We start from the raw sequence: 18,441 nt of genomic DNA, 5'->3' as shown, positions 1-18,441 counted from the left end.
GGCACCACAGTTCAAGAAGGACACTGACAAACTGGAACGTGTCCAGAGGAGGGCAACCAAAATGGTCAAAGGCCTGGAAACGATGCCTTACGAGGAATGGCTAAGGGAGCTGGGCATGTTTAGCCTGGAGAAGAGGAGGTTAAGGGGGGATATGATAGCCATGTTCAAATATATAAAAGGATGTCACATAGAGGAGGGAGAAAGGTTGTTTTCTGCTGCTCCAGAGAAGCGGACACGGAGCAATGGATCCAAACTACAAGAAAGAAGATTCCACCTAAACATTAGGAAGAACTTCCTGACAGTTTGGTTTTATCTGTTGGGGTCTTGTTTTGAACTGTCCTGAGGCCTCCGGGTATAGGGTGGTGTATAAGTTGAATGAATAATAATATTAATAGTACCCCACTGACATCACCTTGCCAACAAAGGTCCGTATAGTAAAAGCTACGGTTTTCCCAATAGTGATGTATGGAAGCGAGAGCTGAACCATCAAGAAGGCTGATCGCCGAAGAATGGATGCTTTTGAATTCTGGTGCTGGAGGAGACTCTTGAGAGTCCCATGGACTGCAAGAAGATCAAACCTCTTAAGGAAATCAGCCCTGAGTGCTCACTGGAAGGACAGATCCTGAAGCTGAGGCTCCAAGACTTTGGCCACCTCATGAGTAGAGAAGACCCCCTGGAAAAGACCCTGATGTTGGGAAAGATGGAGGGCACAAGGAGAAGGGGACGACAGAGGATGAGATGGTGGGACAGTGTTCTCGAAGCTACCAGCATGAGTTTCACCAAACTGCGGGAGGCAGTGGAAGACAGGAGGGCCTGGCGTGCTCTGGTCCAGGGGGTCACGAAGAGTCGGACACGACTAAATGGCAACATAAGTTGAATGAATAATAATATTAACAGTACCCTACTGCCGGCCATCCTTCCCCCTTCCCTCCTGTTGACAGTCTCTGCTCTCTCCTCCACACAGAAGAGCAAAAGCGTAATAATAATAATAGCAAATTTATGTAAATTGAGGGGGTGGGATTCCATCAGCTCCCCAGAAAAGGCCGCAGGTTGCGAGGGAAGAGAGAGGGAACGAGATTGCGGCAAATCAAATCAGAGAAGAACCGAGAAAACTGCAATACTGAATTATTGCCTCCGGCGTTGAAAAGAAAATCTCTGGGTAGTTCGAAGGATTCGTGTTGACACACTTCTAAGCAAGATGTGGAAAAATGAGGGGGGGACGGACGAGGAGAGGAACAGTCTTGAAAAAGCAGACATAAACTTCTCCCCTCCGCCATCTGCTCGTAGCTGGATTCCCTCTTTCCCAAACCAATTTGATCTTTGTTTTATTTCAGCAGAGACCTCTTGGCAAGGCAGAAGAAAAGGAAAAAAATCTCAGGCAATTAAAACCCTGCAAAGTGAGGCAGAGGGGTGGGAAGGGAGTAGCAGTCAAAAAAGAGACAGAACTCCAAGATCTGTGTCCACGGCAGATCTGGGAGCCAGGAGGAGGCCGCAACAGCCAAGTGCCCAGCGCTGTAATTGGCTGAAGGTTATTCCAAGGCTCTGACCAGCAAGGAGACCGTCTCAGGCAGCCTTCAAAAGCGTCCACTCCAGAGGACGATGCAATTATCTTGGCAGAAGCCAAACAGCACAAAAGAATGAAAGAGAGAGGTGGGCGTCTCAGAAAGCTACGAACGCATCTCCCTTTGTGGCAAAGTGGCAAGGAATTCGCCAACGTCGATGATCAGTGCAATAGCCGAATCTGGCTGCAACGCCTTATAAAAAATGTCAGCCAGCCTGGTGCAATGGTTAGAGTGCGAGATCAAGACCTGTGAGACTAGGGACTTGTTCTTTAGTCGTTTAGTCGTGTCCGACTCTTGGAGAGCACGCCAGGCACTCCTGTCTTCCACTGCCTCCCGCAGTTTGGTCAAACTCATGCTGGTCGCTTCGAGAACACTGTCCCACCACCTCATCCTCTGTCGTCCCCTTCTCCTTGTGCCCTCCATCTTTCCCAACATCAGGGTCTTTTCCAGGGAGTCTGCTCTTCTCCTGAGGTGGCCAAAGTATTGGAGTCTCAGCTTCAGGATCTGTCCTTCCAGTGAGCACTCAGGGCTGATTTCCTTCAGAATGGATCGGTTTGATCTTCTTGCAGTCCATGGGACTCTCAAGAGTCTCCTCCAGCACCAGAATTCAAAAGCATCCATTCTTCGGTGATCAGCCTTCTTTATGGTCCAGATCTCACTTCCATTCAACACTACTGGGAAAACTATAGCTTTAACTATACGGACCTTAGCTAGGGACTTAGCTAAAGGTAAAGGGACCCCTGACCATTAGGTCCAGTCATGGCCGACTCTGGGGTTGTGGCGCTCATCTCGCTTTACTGGCCGAGGGAGCTGGCGTACAGCTTCCGGGTCATGTGACCAGCAGGACTAAGCCGCTTCTGGCGAAGCAGAGCAGTGCACAGAAACACCGTTTACCTTCCCGCCGGAGCGGTACCTATTTATCTACTTGCACTTTGATGTGCTTTCGAACTGCTAGTTGGGCAGGAGCAGGGACCGAGCAACGGGAGCTCACCCCGTCATTGCGGGGATTCAAACCGCCAACCTTCTGATCGGCAAGTCCTAGGCTCTGTGGTTTAACCCACAGCGCCACCCGCTTCCAAGGGACTTAGCTATACAGCTGCAAATATAACATTCTAAGTGCCTTACACAAATGTGACACTAGATGGCGCTGGCAAGCTAATGGCAAATTCCACATATATTTTTAAACGTTTTCTTTTTTGGAAAGAAATTTTCACGCCATTTTTTTATATATGTGTAGATTCAGCCCAAGGCTCAAATCTCCACTCTCAGCCTTGAAGCTCACTGTGCGACCTTGGGGAGTCAACCACTGTCTCTTTTTTGTAGGGAATTAAATGAGGAGGGGGAGAACCTTCTCCACACAGACTGAAGGTGTAAATAGGTGAATAAACCATATTTCTGAAAGCTATGACAGTCTCCGCCGTTTCTTGATTCTCCAAAGGACCATAGGCCCCGGGTGAGTGCCTGGGACTCCCTGGATTCTTGCCACTGCTGAGAGGCACCCAACTTTAGTAATGTAGTGGTACCTTGGTTCTCAAACTTAATCCGTTCCGGAAGTCTGTTCCAAAACCAAAACGTTCCAAAACCGAGGTGCGCTTTCCCATAGAAAGGAATGCGGAATGGATTAATCCGCTCCCGACTTTTAAAAACAACCCCTAAAACAGCCATTTAACATAGGTTTTGCTATCAAACAAGACCATTGATCCATAAAATGAAAGCAATAAACAATGTACTGCAGTCGCACAATCAGTCCATCAGTAGCTGGACTGGGTTCCGCACAGTCGCAAAAACAAAACGAAAAAGAGCCGCAAAAACGCAAAATAAATAGCAAAAACAAACAGACCTCAGCGTAACATTCGAAACAGAAGTGTGGCACTCAAATTGGAAGCGTAACCCTCAAAACGGAGCACGTTCGGCTTCCGGAAAAAAGTTCGCAAACCGGAACACACACTTCCAGGTTTGCAGTGTTTGGGTTCCAAGTTGTTTGAGTACCAAGGCGTTTGAGATCCAAGGCAACACTGTACTTGAAAGAAGTTTTCTTCTCTTGAGAACGGAGTTTCCATTTTCCTGGCACATTCAGAAGATCGAACGTTAATGTCTAAATGTTGCGTACATCAAAACATTTTATTTTTATTTTTTTGAGCAGGGAAGACAACAGCCATCAAACAAACAAAGAGACTTAAGAGCAACGTTAAGCATTTCCGTGTTTAATTAGAAACATATTCAAAACAGCCAGTGCTTTCCGGACATCAAATGCTCCCGTGGATAACTGTGCGATAGAATAGGCCGTATTTATTCATATATGTGCTAAGAGTTCTGCAGACATTCGCCTGGGGAGGGAATGGGCAAAACGAGTTTCTTTTTTAAATAAATAAAAAAATCCAGGCAGCAATGTGATAGATCAGAGACAAGCAAGTGGGGCATGCCTAGAGAAGGCGGGTTTGTTTGTTTGCTTGCACTGGAAAAAGAGAAGCAACTTTGAAATGCTGCCCTAGCGTCACAGCACCCCCTGGTGGCACAGGAAGGGAATTTCCAGCCACCAGGACCCAAAAGCAGCAACTCCGAAGAGATTATTTTTAGATAAAACACTTCTGGCCGTGTTCTTCCAAACTCCCATTAACTGAAAGGAGCACCAATGTCAGTCGGGAGAAAAAAACCAGGCAGCGTCAGGCAAGCAGTTCCAGATCATTTGCTCCCTTCTCTCTTCCCTTCCAGCGACTCCAAAAAAACCAGAATTCGGAGAAAGGAAGACACTTTGCGGAAAAGGAGGTTAGAGAACCACACAGTTGTTCCTCAGCTGCCTCCGTCCAGGGCTGCTTGGGAAGAAGATCCCTTCACTAGATTTGAAACTGGATTGCCCTATATATATCTTTTAAAAACCTGTTGTTGATTCCTAAGCCAGGCGGAGGCAGACAGCCCCCAGAACATCTTGGTTCCCTCTCATTCCAATCGAGAATCTCCATTTTCATCTAGAAAGTGAGACCTTTCTCTCCTGCCTCCCTGCTCCCAACCCTAACCCATTTTTAATAAATCTGAGAAACCTTCCAACTCTGAGCTGATTTGCTAGAAAGCTGAGCACAAGCCTCCTTGCAGTGTAGGCCATCTGGACCAATTTAAAGCATTCCACCCCACATCTGGAGTGGGAGAAGGAGACAGCTGAACTTTAAAAAGAATTTTAAAAAGTGGGAGCGACTGGTGATGGGGCAGAGCAAGTCGGGAAGGTGGCGATTCAGGTAGAATCCAGGATTTCTGACTCCAAATCTCTCGATGTCTCTCCTCCGCCAATAGATTGCTGCTTCTGCAAAGCAAGGATTCCAGACTCAGATTTGGCTGGTGGGATGACTGGGACAGCTTTCCAGATTCCTAATGGAAAAGACATTTCAGTAAGGGGAGCAACGGGGATTTCTGCACTGCTCCACATATCTATGGCTTCTTCCTTCCTCCCCCTTTTAAAATAAGATATTTTCCTTAGAGGTAGAGGGACCCCTGACCATTAGGTCCAGTCGTGGCCGACTTTGGGGTTGCAGCGCCACCCATGTCCCTAGCGCCACCCGTGTCCCTGTGTATCTGTAACTTTTTGGCAGAAGCGGATGAAATTTGTAGGCACGGCTGCTCTCTTTGGAGAGCTGGTTTTCAGACCAATAGGGGCAGGTTTAGAAATATAGGAAGCTGAGTCAGACTGAGTCAGACCCTCGGGTCCATCTAAACTCGGTTTTGTCTACACTGGCTGGCAACAGGCTTTCAGAGCCTCCAGCTGTACCCAGAGAAGTCAGGAATCAAACCTGTTACCATCCACAGTTGATCTGCCCCTTCCTCCTGTTCCTTTTGGGATGCGGGTGGTGCTGTGGGTTAAACCACAGAGCCTAGGACTTGCTGATCAGAAGGTCGGCGGTTTGAATCCCCTCGATGATGGGGTGAGCTCCCATTGCTCAGTTCCTGCTCCTGCCCGCCTAGCAGTTCAAAAGCACGTCAAAGTGCAAGCAGATGAATAGGTACCATTCCGGCGGGAAGGTAAACGGCGTTTCCGCGCGCTGGTCTGGTTCGCCAGAAGCGGCTTAGTCCTGCTGGCCACATGACCCGGAAGCTGTACGCCGGCTCCCTCGGCCAATAAAGCGGGATGAGCACTGCAACCCCAGAGTCGGCCACCACTGGACCTAATGGTCAGGGGTCCCTTTACCTTTAGCTTAGGGCCTGGCGTGCTCTGGTCCAGGGGGTCACAAAGAGTCGGACACGACTAAACGACAACAAAACCTCTTCTATATGGAGTTGTGTGACCTCGTTTAATTTTAGTGTTATTTGAAGTCATCGCTGCTCATGGTGTATTCCCCTCCATCTTGTGGCAGTCAGTTCCACAAGCCAACAATGCACCAAAGTCATTCCACCAGAGCAGAGGCAGGGTACTTACCCGTCACTGTTTCCACCTTACAGCCTGCCGCAGGTGGAGTTCACTTTCGGCTGCAACAATGGGCTGTTCATTCTGCAAGTGGTAGTTTATCAGGTGGCTGATGTTCTCGAACAAGGCATCCTTTGTCCTCACCTGAAGCAAACAGGTGAGAAGAGCAAGAGGTTTCATCTGTGCCCATGGGAGAAACAGCACAAGCACATAGATCTTGCAAGCATTAGTAGAATCAGGCCTGAGGCTCCGCCCCTGCTCCTTTAGCCACACCCAACATCCGACACAGTCCCCTCCCACCTCTGGCCACGCCCTTCCTTAAAGGAACAGGTCACCAGTTTGGTCCAGTCCCTTATGCATCCAAACGTTTCGAAAGTTTACGTGAGCTTGAATCTGTTTTTAGCCTATTGCTATTTTGACTTTGGGGCATGGGTGGTGCTGTGGGTTAAACCACAGAGCCTAGGACTTGCCGATCGGAAGGTCGGCGGTTCGAATCCCTCCCCGCGACGGGGTGAGCTCCCGTTGCTCGGTCCCTGCTCCTGCCAACCTAGCAGTTTGAAAGCACGTCAAAGTGCAAGTAGATAAATAGGTACCGCTCTGGCAGGAAGGTAAACGGTGTTTCCGTGCGCTGCTCTGGTTCGCCAGTAGTGGCTTAGTCCTGCTGGCCACATGACCCGGAAGCTGTACGCCGGCTCCCTCGGCCAGTAAAGCGAGATGAGGGCTGCAACCCCAGAGTCGGCCACGACTGGACCTAATGGTCAGGGGTCCCTTTACCTTATTTTGACTTTTAAAATAGGTTTTAAATTCCAGTTGTTAATTTTTCTTACTGGTAATCTTATTGTTTTATCTTCTCTGCCCACCCCACCCCCTGGCAGATGTTATTAAAGTTTGAAGGGTTAATATCTTTTGGGGTAAACCACCTTTGTGTATAGATTTTAAGAAAGAAATAAGGTAAGTCCTACTCAGAGCAGACCATGGAAACTAATGAATCTAAGTTCGCTGTGTTCATTCGCTTCAATGGGTCTACTCTGTGTAAGAGCAATGCTGCATGCACCCCTATATTTATAGATCGTTTCTGCCAGGCAGAAGCAGCAATTTATGACAATAAAATACAGAATGCTTAGGAAATTCAATACAGATATGAAAAACTAAAAGTCTTCATCCAAATAAAAGTTGCCTAAAAATACAGAAAATTTCTATGCAGAATGTAGGTTGTCTTTGGGGCTCCTTTTTCAGGCTATTAGGTATTTTGAATAAAATGTACGTCTTTTTCTTTAATCTGAGAGCAAAGGAAGCTCTATTCTAAGCACCGAAATTTGATCACGTTACAAAATTCTGCTTTCTGGATGGGTGCTGGTGTCATGGTGAATCTGAAAAACGCTTTTGGGTTGTGTATATGTTCAGTATTATCTAAACAGCATGGTTGTGTTCTTATTGGTATGCCCCACGGAGAGCCTCAAGGTCCATAAATAACAACACCCTAGTGGTCCCAGGCCCTAAGGAAGTTAGATTGGCTTCAACCAGAGCCAGGGCCTTTTCAACACTGGCCCCAGCCCGGTGGAACGCTCTGCCTCATGAGACCAGGGCCCTGCAGGATCTGACTTCTTTCCGCAGGGCCTGTAAGACAGAGTTGTTCCGCCTGGCCTTTGGCTTGGAGCCAATTTGATTCCCTCCCTCTCTTTCTTTTTTCCTTTCCTTCTCCTCCTGCGATGAGGCTACATTTTAATATTTTAATGTTCCATTATTTTAATGTTGTATTTTAATTTTGTTTTTAAGTTGTAATCATTCAACTTGTTTTTATTATTGCTTGTAAGCCGCTATGAGCCCGGCCTTGGCTGGGGAGGGTGGTGTATAAATAAAAATTATTATTATTGTGAACTGCCTTGGAATATATTTATATGAAGGGTGGTATACAAATAACTTAAATAAAATACATTTTTTAAAAGTACCACTAGGCACATGCAAAGTGCCTTTTTCCTCCCGTCTGCAGAGCAGCAACCTACACTCAGGGGCATGTCAGACTCAGAGTAGACCCACTGAGACCAATGGGTGCCTCAATGTCCAGCCACCCATCACCGCAAACCCAGCCTCGTTGAGGTCCGGCTGCTTACCACGCCTTCCGGGTCCACCAGGAGCAAGTGCTTGGGCTGCCCACTTTGCATCCCGGTCAGGACGTATTGTCCCGGGTTGGTGACGCTGTCCCTGACCAGGAAATCCCCATCCACCTGCAGCAGCTTCTCCGCGTCCCTCCGGCTCAGTTTCCCGCGGTACCAGGGCTCCTGCTTCAGTTGCTCCTCCGTGGGGGCGATGGGGGCCTTCCGGGTGGGCGGGCTGGGCCACTGGTCCTCAATCGGCGGGCTGCCACCGCCGCCACCCCCGCCGCAAGCTGACATGGATTCGTGAAGCTTCAGAGCATCCTCAAACGGCCCTGGGGGAAACCAAAAGAACTCAATCAAGGACAGGGAGTCAAGGGCCGTGTTCCCTTCCAGGGGGCCGCTTGTCAGCGGTGGGTGGGAGCAGAGGCGAAAGTGGATGGAGCAATGAACTAGCAGACTAGTTTCCAAACCCCATCCTGGTCCTAGAATGCCACATCTCTGCCTTAGTGCTGTCCGTGGTGCTGAAGCCTGACATCTCAGACTCTTTGCTGTTGCTGTCAAATCTGGAGTGAGCTTATGGTCATTGTCCTTAGGAGCATAGAAAGTCGCCTAACCCCGAATCAGACCATTAGCACATTGAGCTGGGTACTGCCTGAGTACTGGTTCCATCAATGGTGTCTTCGAAGTATTTGACACATCACTTGGGAAGACAGGCGAACTGATGCCAGTGTACTGGGAGAAGCAAAGATCCCAAGTGTCGAAGCGATGATTCTTCAACATCATCTTCGTTGGACTGGCCATGTTGTGTGGATGCCTGATGATCGTCTTCCAAAGCAATTACTCTATTCCAAACTTAAAAATGGAAAGCGTAATGCTGGTGGTCAACAAAAGAGGTTTAAAGACTCTCTCAAGGCAAATCTCAAAAAATGTAGTATAAACACTGACAACTGGAAAACACTGGCCTAATAGCACTCCACTTGAAGAAAAGCCTTTACCAAAGGTGTTGTGGGCTTTGAAGACACTCGAACTCAGGACGAAAGGGGGAAACGTGCTAAGAGGAAGGCATGCTTGGCAAACCCTCACCGGGATCAACTCCCGCCTGGAAACCTCTGTCCCCACTGTGGAAGGACGTGTGGATCCAGAATTGGCCTCCACAGTCACTTACGGACTCACTGTTAAAACCGTGTTTGTGGAAGACAATCTTACTCGGCTATGAGGGATTGCCAAAGAAGAAGATGCTGTACATGTTTGAGTCTGGAGCTTTCTGCATGAAACGCAGATGCTTTAGCATTGAGTCATGGTCTATTTTCCGAAGTGGCTAATGGATGGTGTGCAAGGGATGGTCAACATGCCTAACCCACTACATTATTATTTGCTTAGATCAGCGGTTCTCAACCTGTGGATCCCCAGATGTTGTTGGACTACAACTCCCATCACTCCTAGCTAGCAAGGCCAGAGCTCAGGGATGATGGGAGTTGTAGTCCAACAACATCTGGGGAACCACAAGTTGAGAACCACTGGCTTTGATTAAGCTTTTCCCGGTGCAGAATTCGACAACTTCCCTGTCCATGTTGAGCGCAGAAAGTCAGGGAGGGAATGGTCCCAGGAGCCCTTCAAATTTTTCACAATACAGTAGTACCTCAGAAGTCGAAGGGAATCCATTCGACTTCCAAAGCGTTCAAAAACCAAGGCACGGCTTCCGCTTGGCTGCAGGAAGCTCCTGCGGCCAATCAGAAGCTGCGGAAGTCACGTCAGATGTTCGGCTTCCAAAGAACGTTCGCAAACCGGAACACGCACTTCCGGGAGGTTTGCGGCGTTCGGGAGCCAAAACGTTTGACTCACAAGGCGTTTGGGATCTAAGGTACAATTGTACAATAGAATAATATCTAGAACAAATAGAATTGAAAAGACAAGAGAGAGGAGAAAGAGGAGAACAAGAAAATGAAGGGAGCGGGAGTCAGGAAGAGGAAGAGGAAGAGGAAAAGAAAGAGGAGGATGAAGAAGAAGAAGAAGAAGAAGAAGAAGAAGAAGAAGAAGAAGAAGAAGAAGAAGAAGAAGAAGAAGAAGGAGGAGGAGGAGGGGAGTTTGGATCTGATATCCCGCTTTATCACTACCCTAGGGAGTCTCAAAGCGGCTAACATTCTCCTTTCCCTTCCTCCCCCATAACAAACACTCTGTGAGGTGAGTGGGGCTGAGAGACTTCAGAGAAGTGTGACTGGCCCAAGGTCACCCAGCAGCTACAGATGGAGGAGCAGGGAAGCGAACCCGGTTCACCAGATTACGAGTCCACCGCTCTTAACCACTACACCACACTGGCCAGAACCTTTCCTTGCCACAAACTAAACTCCTTCCCCCCTCTCACCAAAGCTCCCCTCATCAGACTCACTTTCTGTTGTGTTTATTTTCTCTCCCCATCCTTATGCAACTCACCCCGAGCACCACTCAGTGTGGGAAGGAGATATTAATAAAAATTATCGTTCGGTACTGCCAGGTGGGAGTAGCGCACTTCTGTCAGGTTCTGTCCTGCCGAGGAAACTTTTCTTACTCATATCAAAGAGGTCCTTCGTGGGGCTTTCGTCAGCCACTCGGTGCAAGCCAGCATCCGCCTCCCAGTTGTCCAGGCTCTGTGTGTTCACATACATGTGCTCTTCATAGTCTTGGGAGCCCAGGGGTTTCCCATCTGCCTGGACGTACCCATCGCAGCTCTGGCCTGGAAGACACAACCACACCGTGTTGTCTAGCTTTCGCAGCTCACCATAAAGACTCCCCGGTCCTGAATGAGGTCACTGTGCCCCCAAAGAACCAGGTGCGCAGCCTGGGAGTCATTTTGGACTCACCGCTGTCCATGGAGGCGCAGGTCAATTCTGTGTCCAGGGCAGCTCCATCTGGTACGCAGGATGAGACCCTCCCTGCCCGCAGAGTGTCTCGCCAGAGTGGTGCATGCTCTGGTTATCTCCCGCTTGGACTACAGCGGTACCTCGGGTTAAGTACTTAATTCATTCCGGAGGTTCGTTCTTAACCTGAAACTGTTCTTAACCTGAAGCACCACTTTAGCTAATGGGGCCTCCCGCTGCCACTGCGCAGCTGCCATGCGATTTCTGTTCTCATCCTGAAGCAAAGTTCTTCACCCGAGGTACTATTTCTGGGTTAGCAGAGTCCGTAAACTGAAGCGTATGTAACCTGAAGTGTATGTAACCCAAGGTACCACTGTACTGCCATGCGCTCAACATGGGGCTACTTTTGAAGGTAACCCAGAAACTACAACTAATTCAGAACGCGGCAGCTAGACTGGGGACTGGGAGCGGCCGCCGAGACCACATAACATTGGTCTTGAAAGACCAACATTGGCTCCCAGGACGTTTCTAAGCGCAATTCAAAGTGTTGGTGCGGACCTTAAAAGCCCTAAACGGCCTCAAAGGCCCAGTATACCTGAAGGAGCGTCTCCACCCCCATCATTCAGCCCAGACACTGAGGTCCATCTCTGAGCAGCACTTGGAGAACTGAATCAGAAAGAGGAATAAGTGGTGATGAGTTACCGTGAGCATCGGAATCCCAGTTCAAGTTGGAGTGAGTGCTGTGGTCTCTCCTGGCCGGAGACGCAACCTACAGAACAGAAGATTGGGGAGACGACAGATGTCACGCTCAGCTGGGAGGCCAAAAAGGTGGGTTCCTTAGGCAATCGGTCCAGTATATCTGAAGGAGCGTCTCCACCCCCATCGTTCTGCCTGAAAACTGAGGTCCAACTCTGAGGGCTTTCTGGCGGTTCCCTCCCTGTGAGAAGCCAAGTTACAGGGAACCAGGCAGAGGGCCTTCTCGGTGGTGGCACCCGCCCTGTGGAACGCCCTCCCACCAGATGTCAAAGAGAAAAACAACTACCAGACTTTGAGAAGACATCTGAAGGCAGCCCTGTTTAGGGAAGCTTTTAATGTTTGATGTATTACAGTATTTTAATATTTTTCTGGAAGCCGCCCAGAGTGGCTGGGGAAGCCCAGCCATATGGGCGGGGTATAAATAAATTATTATTATTATTATTATTATTATTATTATTATTATTATTATTATTATTATTATTAAGATTACAAAGCTCCTCATCTCGTGGGGCCATTGCTCAAAGGTGGCAATAGCACACCTGTCCTGAGAAACGAGGAAGTCCTGTTTTGGAAGGAGGCGATTGCATTTTTATGAATCATACTTGTGAAGGGCAAGCTGGGTGCCCTTGGTGAACCATGTCATGAATTTTGAGGGTCTTTAGCCTGTGTTTCCCAACCTTGGGCCTCCAGCTGTTTTTGGACTACACCTCCCATCATCCCTAGCTAGCAAGACCAGTGGTCAAGGATGATGGGAATTGTAGTCCAAAAACAGCTGGAGGCCCAAGGTTGGGGAACACTGCAATAATCCATTCCTGGTCCTCCCTGTCCATCTTGCAGCGTCACAAAGCCATACCCTTAGCCCTTGCTTCCACAGCCTTTCATTTCATGATTTAAAAAATCTGCAATAGTGTCCTTTTAATCTGTATATAATAATGTTCACTCTTGCCCTTGCCGTTTCTATGTTCACGGGACTGCCTCTCCTGGTATGTCCTGCAGAGGACCCTAAGGTCCATGAATAATAATAGCTTAAAGATCCCAGGCCCTAAGGAAGGCTATCCTCCACCCGGGCCATGGCCTTTTTAGTGATGGCCTCCGATCTGGTGGAATGCTCTGTCCCAGGAGACCAGGGCCCTGCAGGACTTGATCTCCTTCCACAGGGCCTGTAAGACAGAGCTATTCCACCTGGCCTTCAATTTGAATTAGCCCGATCCTCTGTTCCCTTTCCTCTTCTATGAAGAAACCCTTTCTGGGACCCCACATTTAAATTCTTATTCACACACCTCCTTGCTGGCCCTAGTAGGACCAACGTGGACAGTTAGCCCTGGTGATCATTCGATGTCTACTGACTGGGGTTCCTCCCCCCCCAAAAAAAGTGACCCCTGAATTTTTGAATTTTATTGATATTGATGCTGCATTTTATGTTGTATTGACATAATGCCTAATAAAGGTTTGATAAGTAAGTAAGTATGCTGTTTTTAAGTCGCATTTTAATCAATGTCAATCAATGTTAATCAATTTTAATCAATGTTTTTTTTTTCCTGTCCTATTGAATGAATGAATTTATTAATACGGTCACATACCAGCATCAACACACACAATATCATAGATCATAAAAACATATCAGAAATACAAGGGACAATATGAATATAACAAAGATTTAAATATAAAAATGCGGCAGCTAGACTGGTGACTGGGGGCGGTCGCCGAGACCACATAACACCGGTCTTGAAAGACCTATACTGGCTCCCAGGACGTTTCCGAGCACAATTCAAAGTGTTGGCGCTGACCTTTAAAGCCCTAAACGGCCTTGGTCCAGTAGACCTGAAGGAGCGTCTCCACCCCCATCGTTCTTCCCAGACGCTGAGGTCCAGCGCCGAGGGCCTTCTGGCGGTTCCCTCATTGCGAGAAGCAAAGCTACAGGGAACCAGGCAGAGGGCCTTCTCGGTAGTGGCATCCGCCCTGTGGAACGCCCTCCCATCAGATGTCAAAGCGATAAACAACTACCTGACATTCAGAAGACATCTTAAGGCAGCCCTCTTCAGGGAAGTTTTTAATGTATGATATTTTAGTGTTTTTTGGTTTCTATGGAAGCCGCCCAGAGTGGCTGGGGAAACCCAGCCAGATGGGCGGGGTACAAATAAATTATTATTATTATTATTATTATTATTATTATTATTATTATTATTATTATTAAAAATTAAAATTAATTATTAGCGTGCCCCCTGTAATTAACATTTAGGGGTTTGGTCATTATGGGATGCCACTTGCTTCCTGCGATTGATTGCAGACACACAGAATTTAGCTACATTTAATGTAGTCTTGGGATTCTTCTTTTGTTGTTGTTGTTGACGCTGGTCTGTGACCGTATTAATAAATTCATTCATTCAATGTTTTATATTTGCTGCTAGCCGCCCTGAGCCCGGTTTTTAAACCAGGAAGGGCGGAGTATAAATAAAAAAATGTATTAAATGTATGTATTTGTGGTCACCTGGCTGAAAGGACCGGTGCAGGAGAGCTGGGGATGGGCGTGGCTGAGGGAGGGGCCACGCTGAAGGCGGGAGTCCACCAGCCCACCAATGGGAGGCTCCTTTCCTGGGATGCTGTTGTAATAGTCGTGCTCCGAGGGTTCCTCATCCTCTCCCCATGCAGAGTCTTCCGTTCCCATTGCCCTGGCCGGGAAGATAAATTGGGAGGGGAGGGGAGGGGTCATGTGACACAACAAGTGACCAATGGGATTCCACCTGAACTACAAAGCTGGGCATCTTTTATTTATCTCATTCCAGCAACGGTGGAACTGCCCTCAAAGTACAGAAGGGTGACCCTGCCCATTTTAGTTTAAGTCAGCAATGTCTAGGCAACACGATGACCATAAGGGTAAAGGGACCCCTGACCATTAGGTCCAGTCGTGGCTGACTCTGGGGTTGCAGCGCTCATCTCGCTTTACTGGCCGAGGGAGCCGGCGTACAGCTTCTGGGTGATGTGGCCGCTTCTGGTGAACCAGAGCAGCACACGGAAACACCGTTTACCTTCCTGCCGGAGCGGTACCTATTGATCTACTTGCACTTTGAGGTGCTTTCGAACTGCTAGGTTGGCAGGAGCAGGGACCGAGCAACGGGAGCTCACCCCATCACGGGGATTCGAACTGCCGACCTTCTGATCGGCAAGTCCTAGGCTCTGGTTTAACCCAGAGCGCCACCCACGTCCCCCCGCCCCTTACCGTAATGCATATTTCATGCTATTTTAATTCATATATTCCTTTTCATGCGCAACTGGTATCAATATGCACTTTTTATCGTTGCTGGAGAATTGCCCCGAGAGGTTCAGGTTCTGAAATACACACCTATCCTGCAGCCCCATAGCCTTGGGGGGGCTGTGGAGATATTGCTTAAACCGGAGCTCGAAAGCTTGCCCCACGGTATTGATGACACTCTGCGCCAGCCCGTCACAGCACTCCAAGATGTGGCAGGCTGCCAATCAGGGAGAGAGAGAGAGAGAGAGAGAGAGAGAGAGAGAGAGAGAGAGAGAGAGAGAGAGAGGAGTTACTCAACACTCACTCAGCTTGATGACAAGCTCAACATGAGACAGTAGAATGACACAGCTGCTCAAAGGTTGAATGTAAAACTTAGGCTGTAGTAGAAGCAGAAGGTTCCAATATACCCTATTTTTCGCTCTATAAGATGCAGCAGACTGCAAGATGCACCTCATTTTTGGAGGAGGAAAACAAGAAAAAAAATATTCTGAATCTCAGAAGCCAGAACAGCAAGAGGGATCGCTGCGCAGTGAAAGCAGCAATCCCTCTTGCTGTTCTGGCTTCTGGGATAGCTGTGCAGCCTGCATTCACTCCATGAGACGCACACACATTTCCCCTTACTTTTTAGGAGGGGAAAAGTGAGTCTTACAGAGCAAAAAATGCGGTAACCACTCTGGCCAGGGCTATCCCAACCCTGAACTGCTTTTTTGTTAATATAAATATTAAATTTTATTTAACATAATTATTGCAAAATGCAAGCAAAATACATACGAATACATACCTACATGTTTTTTTTCCACACACATATAAAAAAAGAACAAAAAAGAGAAAAGGAAGAAAAGAAAAAAGAAGAAAAATTGCAAAAAGAAGAAAAAATTGAAGAATTTCATCCAAATTCACTCCACAAATATCTCAACAATAAAACTTCATTGTTTGACTTCCATTGCTAACAATGCACTTCCTATATGCATTTTAAGCAAATTTGTATCTGTTGTTCCGTATTTTTCCCATACAATCTCATGCGAATATTCTAATCAATACGTTTTCTAAATCTTTCATAAATCTATTCTACACACACAACCAATACCTTACACTTAATCCTTGTCTACATAAATAATCATTTAAACAGTTCCATTGCTTCTGGATTATATAAATTCATAGATAGATATAGATAGATATAGATAGATAGATGATAGATGATAGATAGATGATAGATAGATAGATAGATAGATAGATAGATAGATAGATAGATAGATGATAGATAGATGATAGATAGATGATAGATAGATGATAGATAGATAGATAGATAGATAGATGATAGATAGATGATAGATAGATAGATAGATAGATAGATAGATAGATAGATAGATAGATAGATGATAGATGATAGATGATAGATAGATAGATAGATAGATAGATAGATAGATAGATAGATAGATAGATAGATAGATAGATAGATATAGATGATAGAGAGATAGAGAGATAGATAGATAGATTAGATAGATAGATGATAGATAGATAGATAGATGATAGATAGATAGATAGATAGATAGATAGATAGATAGATAGATAGATAGATAGATAGATAGATATAGATGATATAGATATAGATATTCCAACGCTGAACCTCTTGAGACCTCAGAGGAAGAGAAGGATTTGAACTCAGGCCCTGGTGCCGAGTTTTTCTGGGCAGTCGCCAGAGACCCACTCCTTTGGAGAGAGCCATCAGCACCAGATTCTGCGCCTATCTCCCCTAGCAATTCTGAGGAACGGGCTACTGATTCCTCCAAGGAATCGGAGGGGCCACATCCCCACTACCTGGAAAGAAGCAGCCCTAGCTCCAAAGAAGAGCAGCCCTTAAACTAGTTGGCTTCAGCAGCCATGAGGCAGGGCTTCCGTCTGGGTCCTCCACACCCAAACTATAAAGCTCTGGCAATTGCAGGAAGCTGGTGCTAAACAACATTTTCCCTTTCTCAAATAGCTGTGGGGTTGCTCTCCGTGGTCCTGAAGCAATTGCCCTTCAACCCTGGCCCATCACCCCAAGTTCTGTCCAGGGTGCTGACCTCACGCAAGCACAAAGCTGGCTTGAGCAGCTTTGAGTCTGCTTCCACCATCTCATTTGGGCTGCCATCCCCTTGTGGTGCCAGAGACAGCTCTGGAACCAAACAATTAGATATACAGCCATATCTTGGGTTACAGACGCTTCAGTCTCCTGGTATGCCCCACAGAGGACCTTAAGGTCCATATATAGCAACACCCTAGAGGTCCCGGGCCCTAAGGAAGTTAGATTAGCCTCAACCAGAGCCAGGGCCTTTTCAGCACTGGCCCCGGCCTGGTGGAACGCTCTGTCTCATGAGACCAGGACCCTGCAGGTTCTGATTTCTTTCCACAGGGCCTGTAAGACAGAGTTGTTCCACCTGGCCTTTGGCTTAGAATCAGTTTGATTCCCTCCCCCTCTTTCCTTTTCCTTTCTCCTCCTATGAAGAGACTGCATCCTAATGTTTTAATGTTGTATCTTAATCTTTTAAATTGTATTTTAATCAACTTGTTTTTATTATTGGTTGTTAGCCGCCCTGAGCCCAGTCTTGGCTGGGGAGGGCGGGGTCTAAATAAAAAATTATTATTATTATTATTATTGTGTTTTTTGGGGTTGCGGACCACCAAAACCTGGAAGTACCGGAACTGGTTACTTCCGGGTTTCGGCAGTCACGCAAGCGCAGAAGCGCTAAATCGCGCTTTGCACTTACTCAGACACGCCGAATCGCAACCCGCACATGCGCAGACACGCCGCTGTGAGTTGCGGACACTGTGGGTTGCGGACTTGCATCTCGCACGGATCACGTTCGCAACCCGAGCGTCCACTGAAACTGCTAAATAGCAAAGCCTACTTTCTCTTCTCACTTAGACACCTGTGTAGGTGGATCCTCTTTGATAGCAAAGAGGCTTTTGAGAAGATTCTTCGGGATTTTTGGAAAGGTATCCTTGCTTGTGTTGGGGGACTGAAGGAGATACGAGACAGGTTGACCACACAGGGTACAAATTTTGATCCTTGCAAATTGCTGTAAGTAACACTTTGCGTTCGTATTGCATGATCAAGTTTTCACAGCAAACTGGGGGGGGCTGCCAGTCCTTTCCTTAAGCCCCTCATTGCAGGGTTTCTCTCACCTCGTTGATTGATGGGGTCCTTTGCAACGTAAGCCACGTAGTCAGTTGTGTCCTGTCCAAAAGCCCAATGAAGAAAAAAGAGTTAAGGGGTGAAAGATAGAGTGGAGTAGGAGAGCTGGGAAGGAAATCACATCTGGCAGCCATTGTCTCCCTTTGGTTTCAGATAGTACATGGCTAGAAGCCCAGGACACCAATTTTCATTTACAGGAAGTTAACTCTGGAATTTATACTCAATTCTGACCAAAATAACCCTCCTAGAGCGCAAGGTGCATGTCCCGGGATTTTTGAGACTCATCTACTATCTGAACAACAAAGGTCCATATAGTCAAAGCTCTGGTTTTCCCAGTAGTGATGTATGGAAGTGAGAGCTGGACCTTAGCCTGAGATG

At 47.3% G+C, this 18,441-nt stretch overlaps 1 protein-coding gene and 1 long non-coding RNA gene across 2 annotated transcripts in view; one reads left to right on the top strand and one right to left on the bottom strand.

The window, feature by feature from the left end:
• LOC309361047 overlaps nucleotides 1–18,441 on the top strand; it is a 190,604-nt gene that overhangs the window by 80,773 nt on the left and 91,390 nt on the right. The gene's annotated exons all lie outside the window — the stretch shown is intronic.
• Nucleotides 4,582–18,441, bottom strand: part of SHC2 (SHC adaptor protein 2) — a 37,482-nt gene continuing 23,622 nt past the window's right edge. The window contains exons 6-13 of the mRNA XM_081895590.1: nucleotides 18,054–18,105; nucleotides 14,979–15,105; nucleotides 14,127–14,307; nucleotides 11,585–11,651; nucleotides 10,594–10,758; nucleotides 8,064–8,380; nucleotides 5,965–6,096; nucleotides 4,582–4,857 (exon numbers count right to left, since the gene is read on the bottom strand). Of these exons, the coding sequence (XP_081751716.1) occupies nucleotides 5,968–6,096; nucleotides 8,064–8,380; nucleotides 10,594–10,758; nucleotides 11,585–11,651; nucleotides 14,127–14,307; nucleotides 14,979–15,105; nucleotides 18,054–18,105 (1,038 nt within the window). The 3' untranslated portion in view covers nucleotides 4,582–4,857; nucleotides 5,965–5,967. The remainder of the gene's footprint in view (nucleotides 4,858–5,964; nucleotides 6,097–8,063; nucleotides 8,381–10,593; nucleotides 10,759–11,584; nucleotides 11,652–14,126; nucleotides 14,308–14,978; nucleotides 15,106–18,053; nucleotides 18,106–18,441) is intronic.

This window comes from Podarcis melisellensis, assembly GCF_964234715.1.
Source record: "Podarcis melisellensis genome assembly, chromosome: 18".
Taxonomy (NCBI): Eukaryota; Metazoa; Chordata; class Lepidosauria; order Squamata; family Lacertidae; genus Podarcis; species Podarcis melisellensis.
The sequence above is the reverse complement of the archived record's forward strand: the minus strand, read 5'-3'. Positions and strand labels throughout refer to the sequence as shown.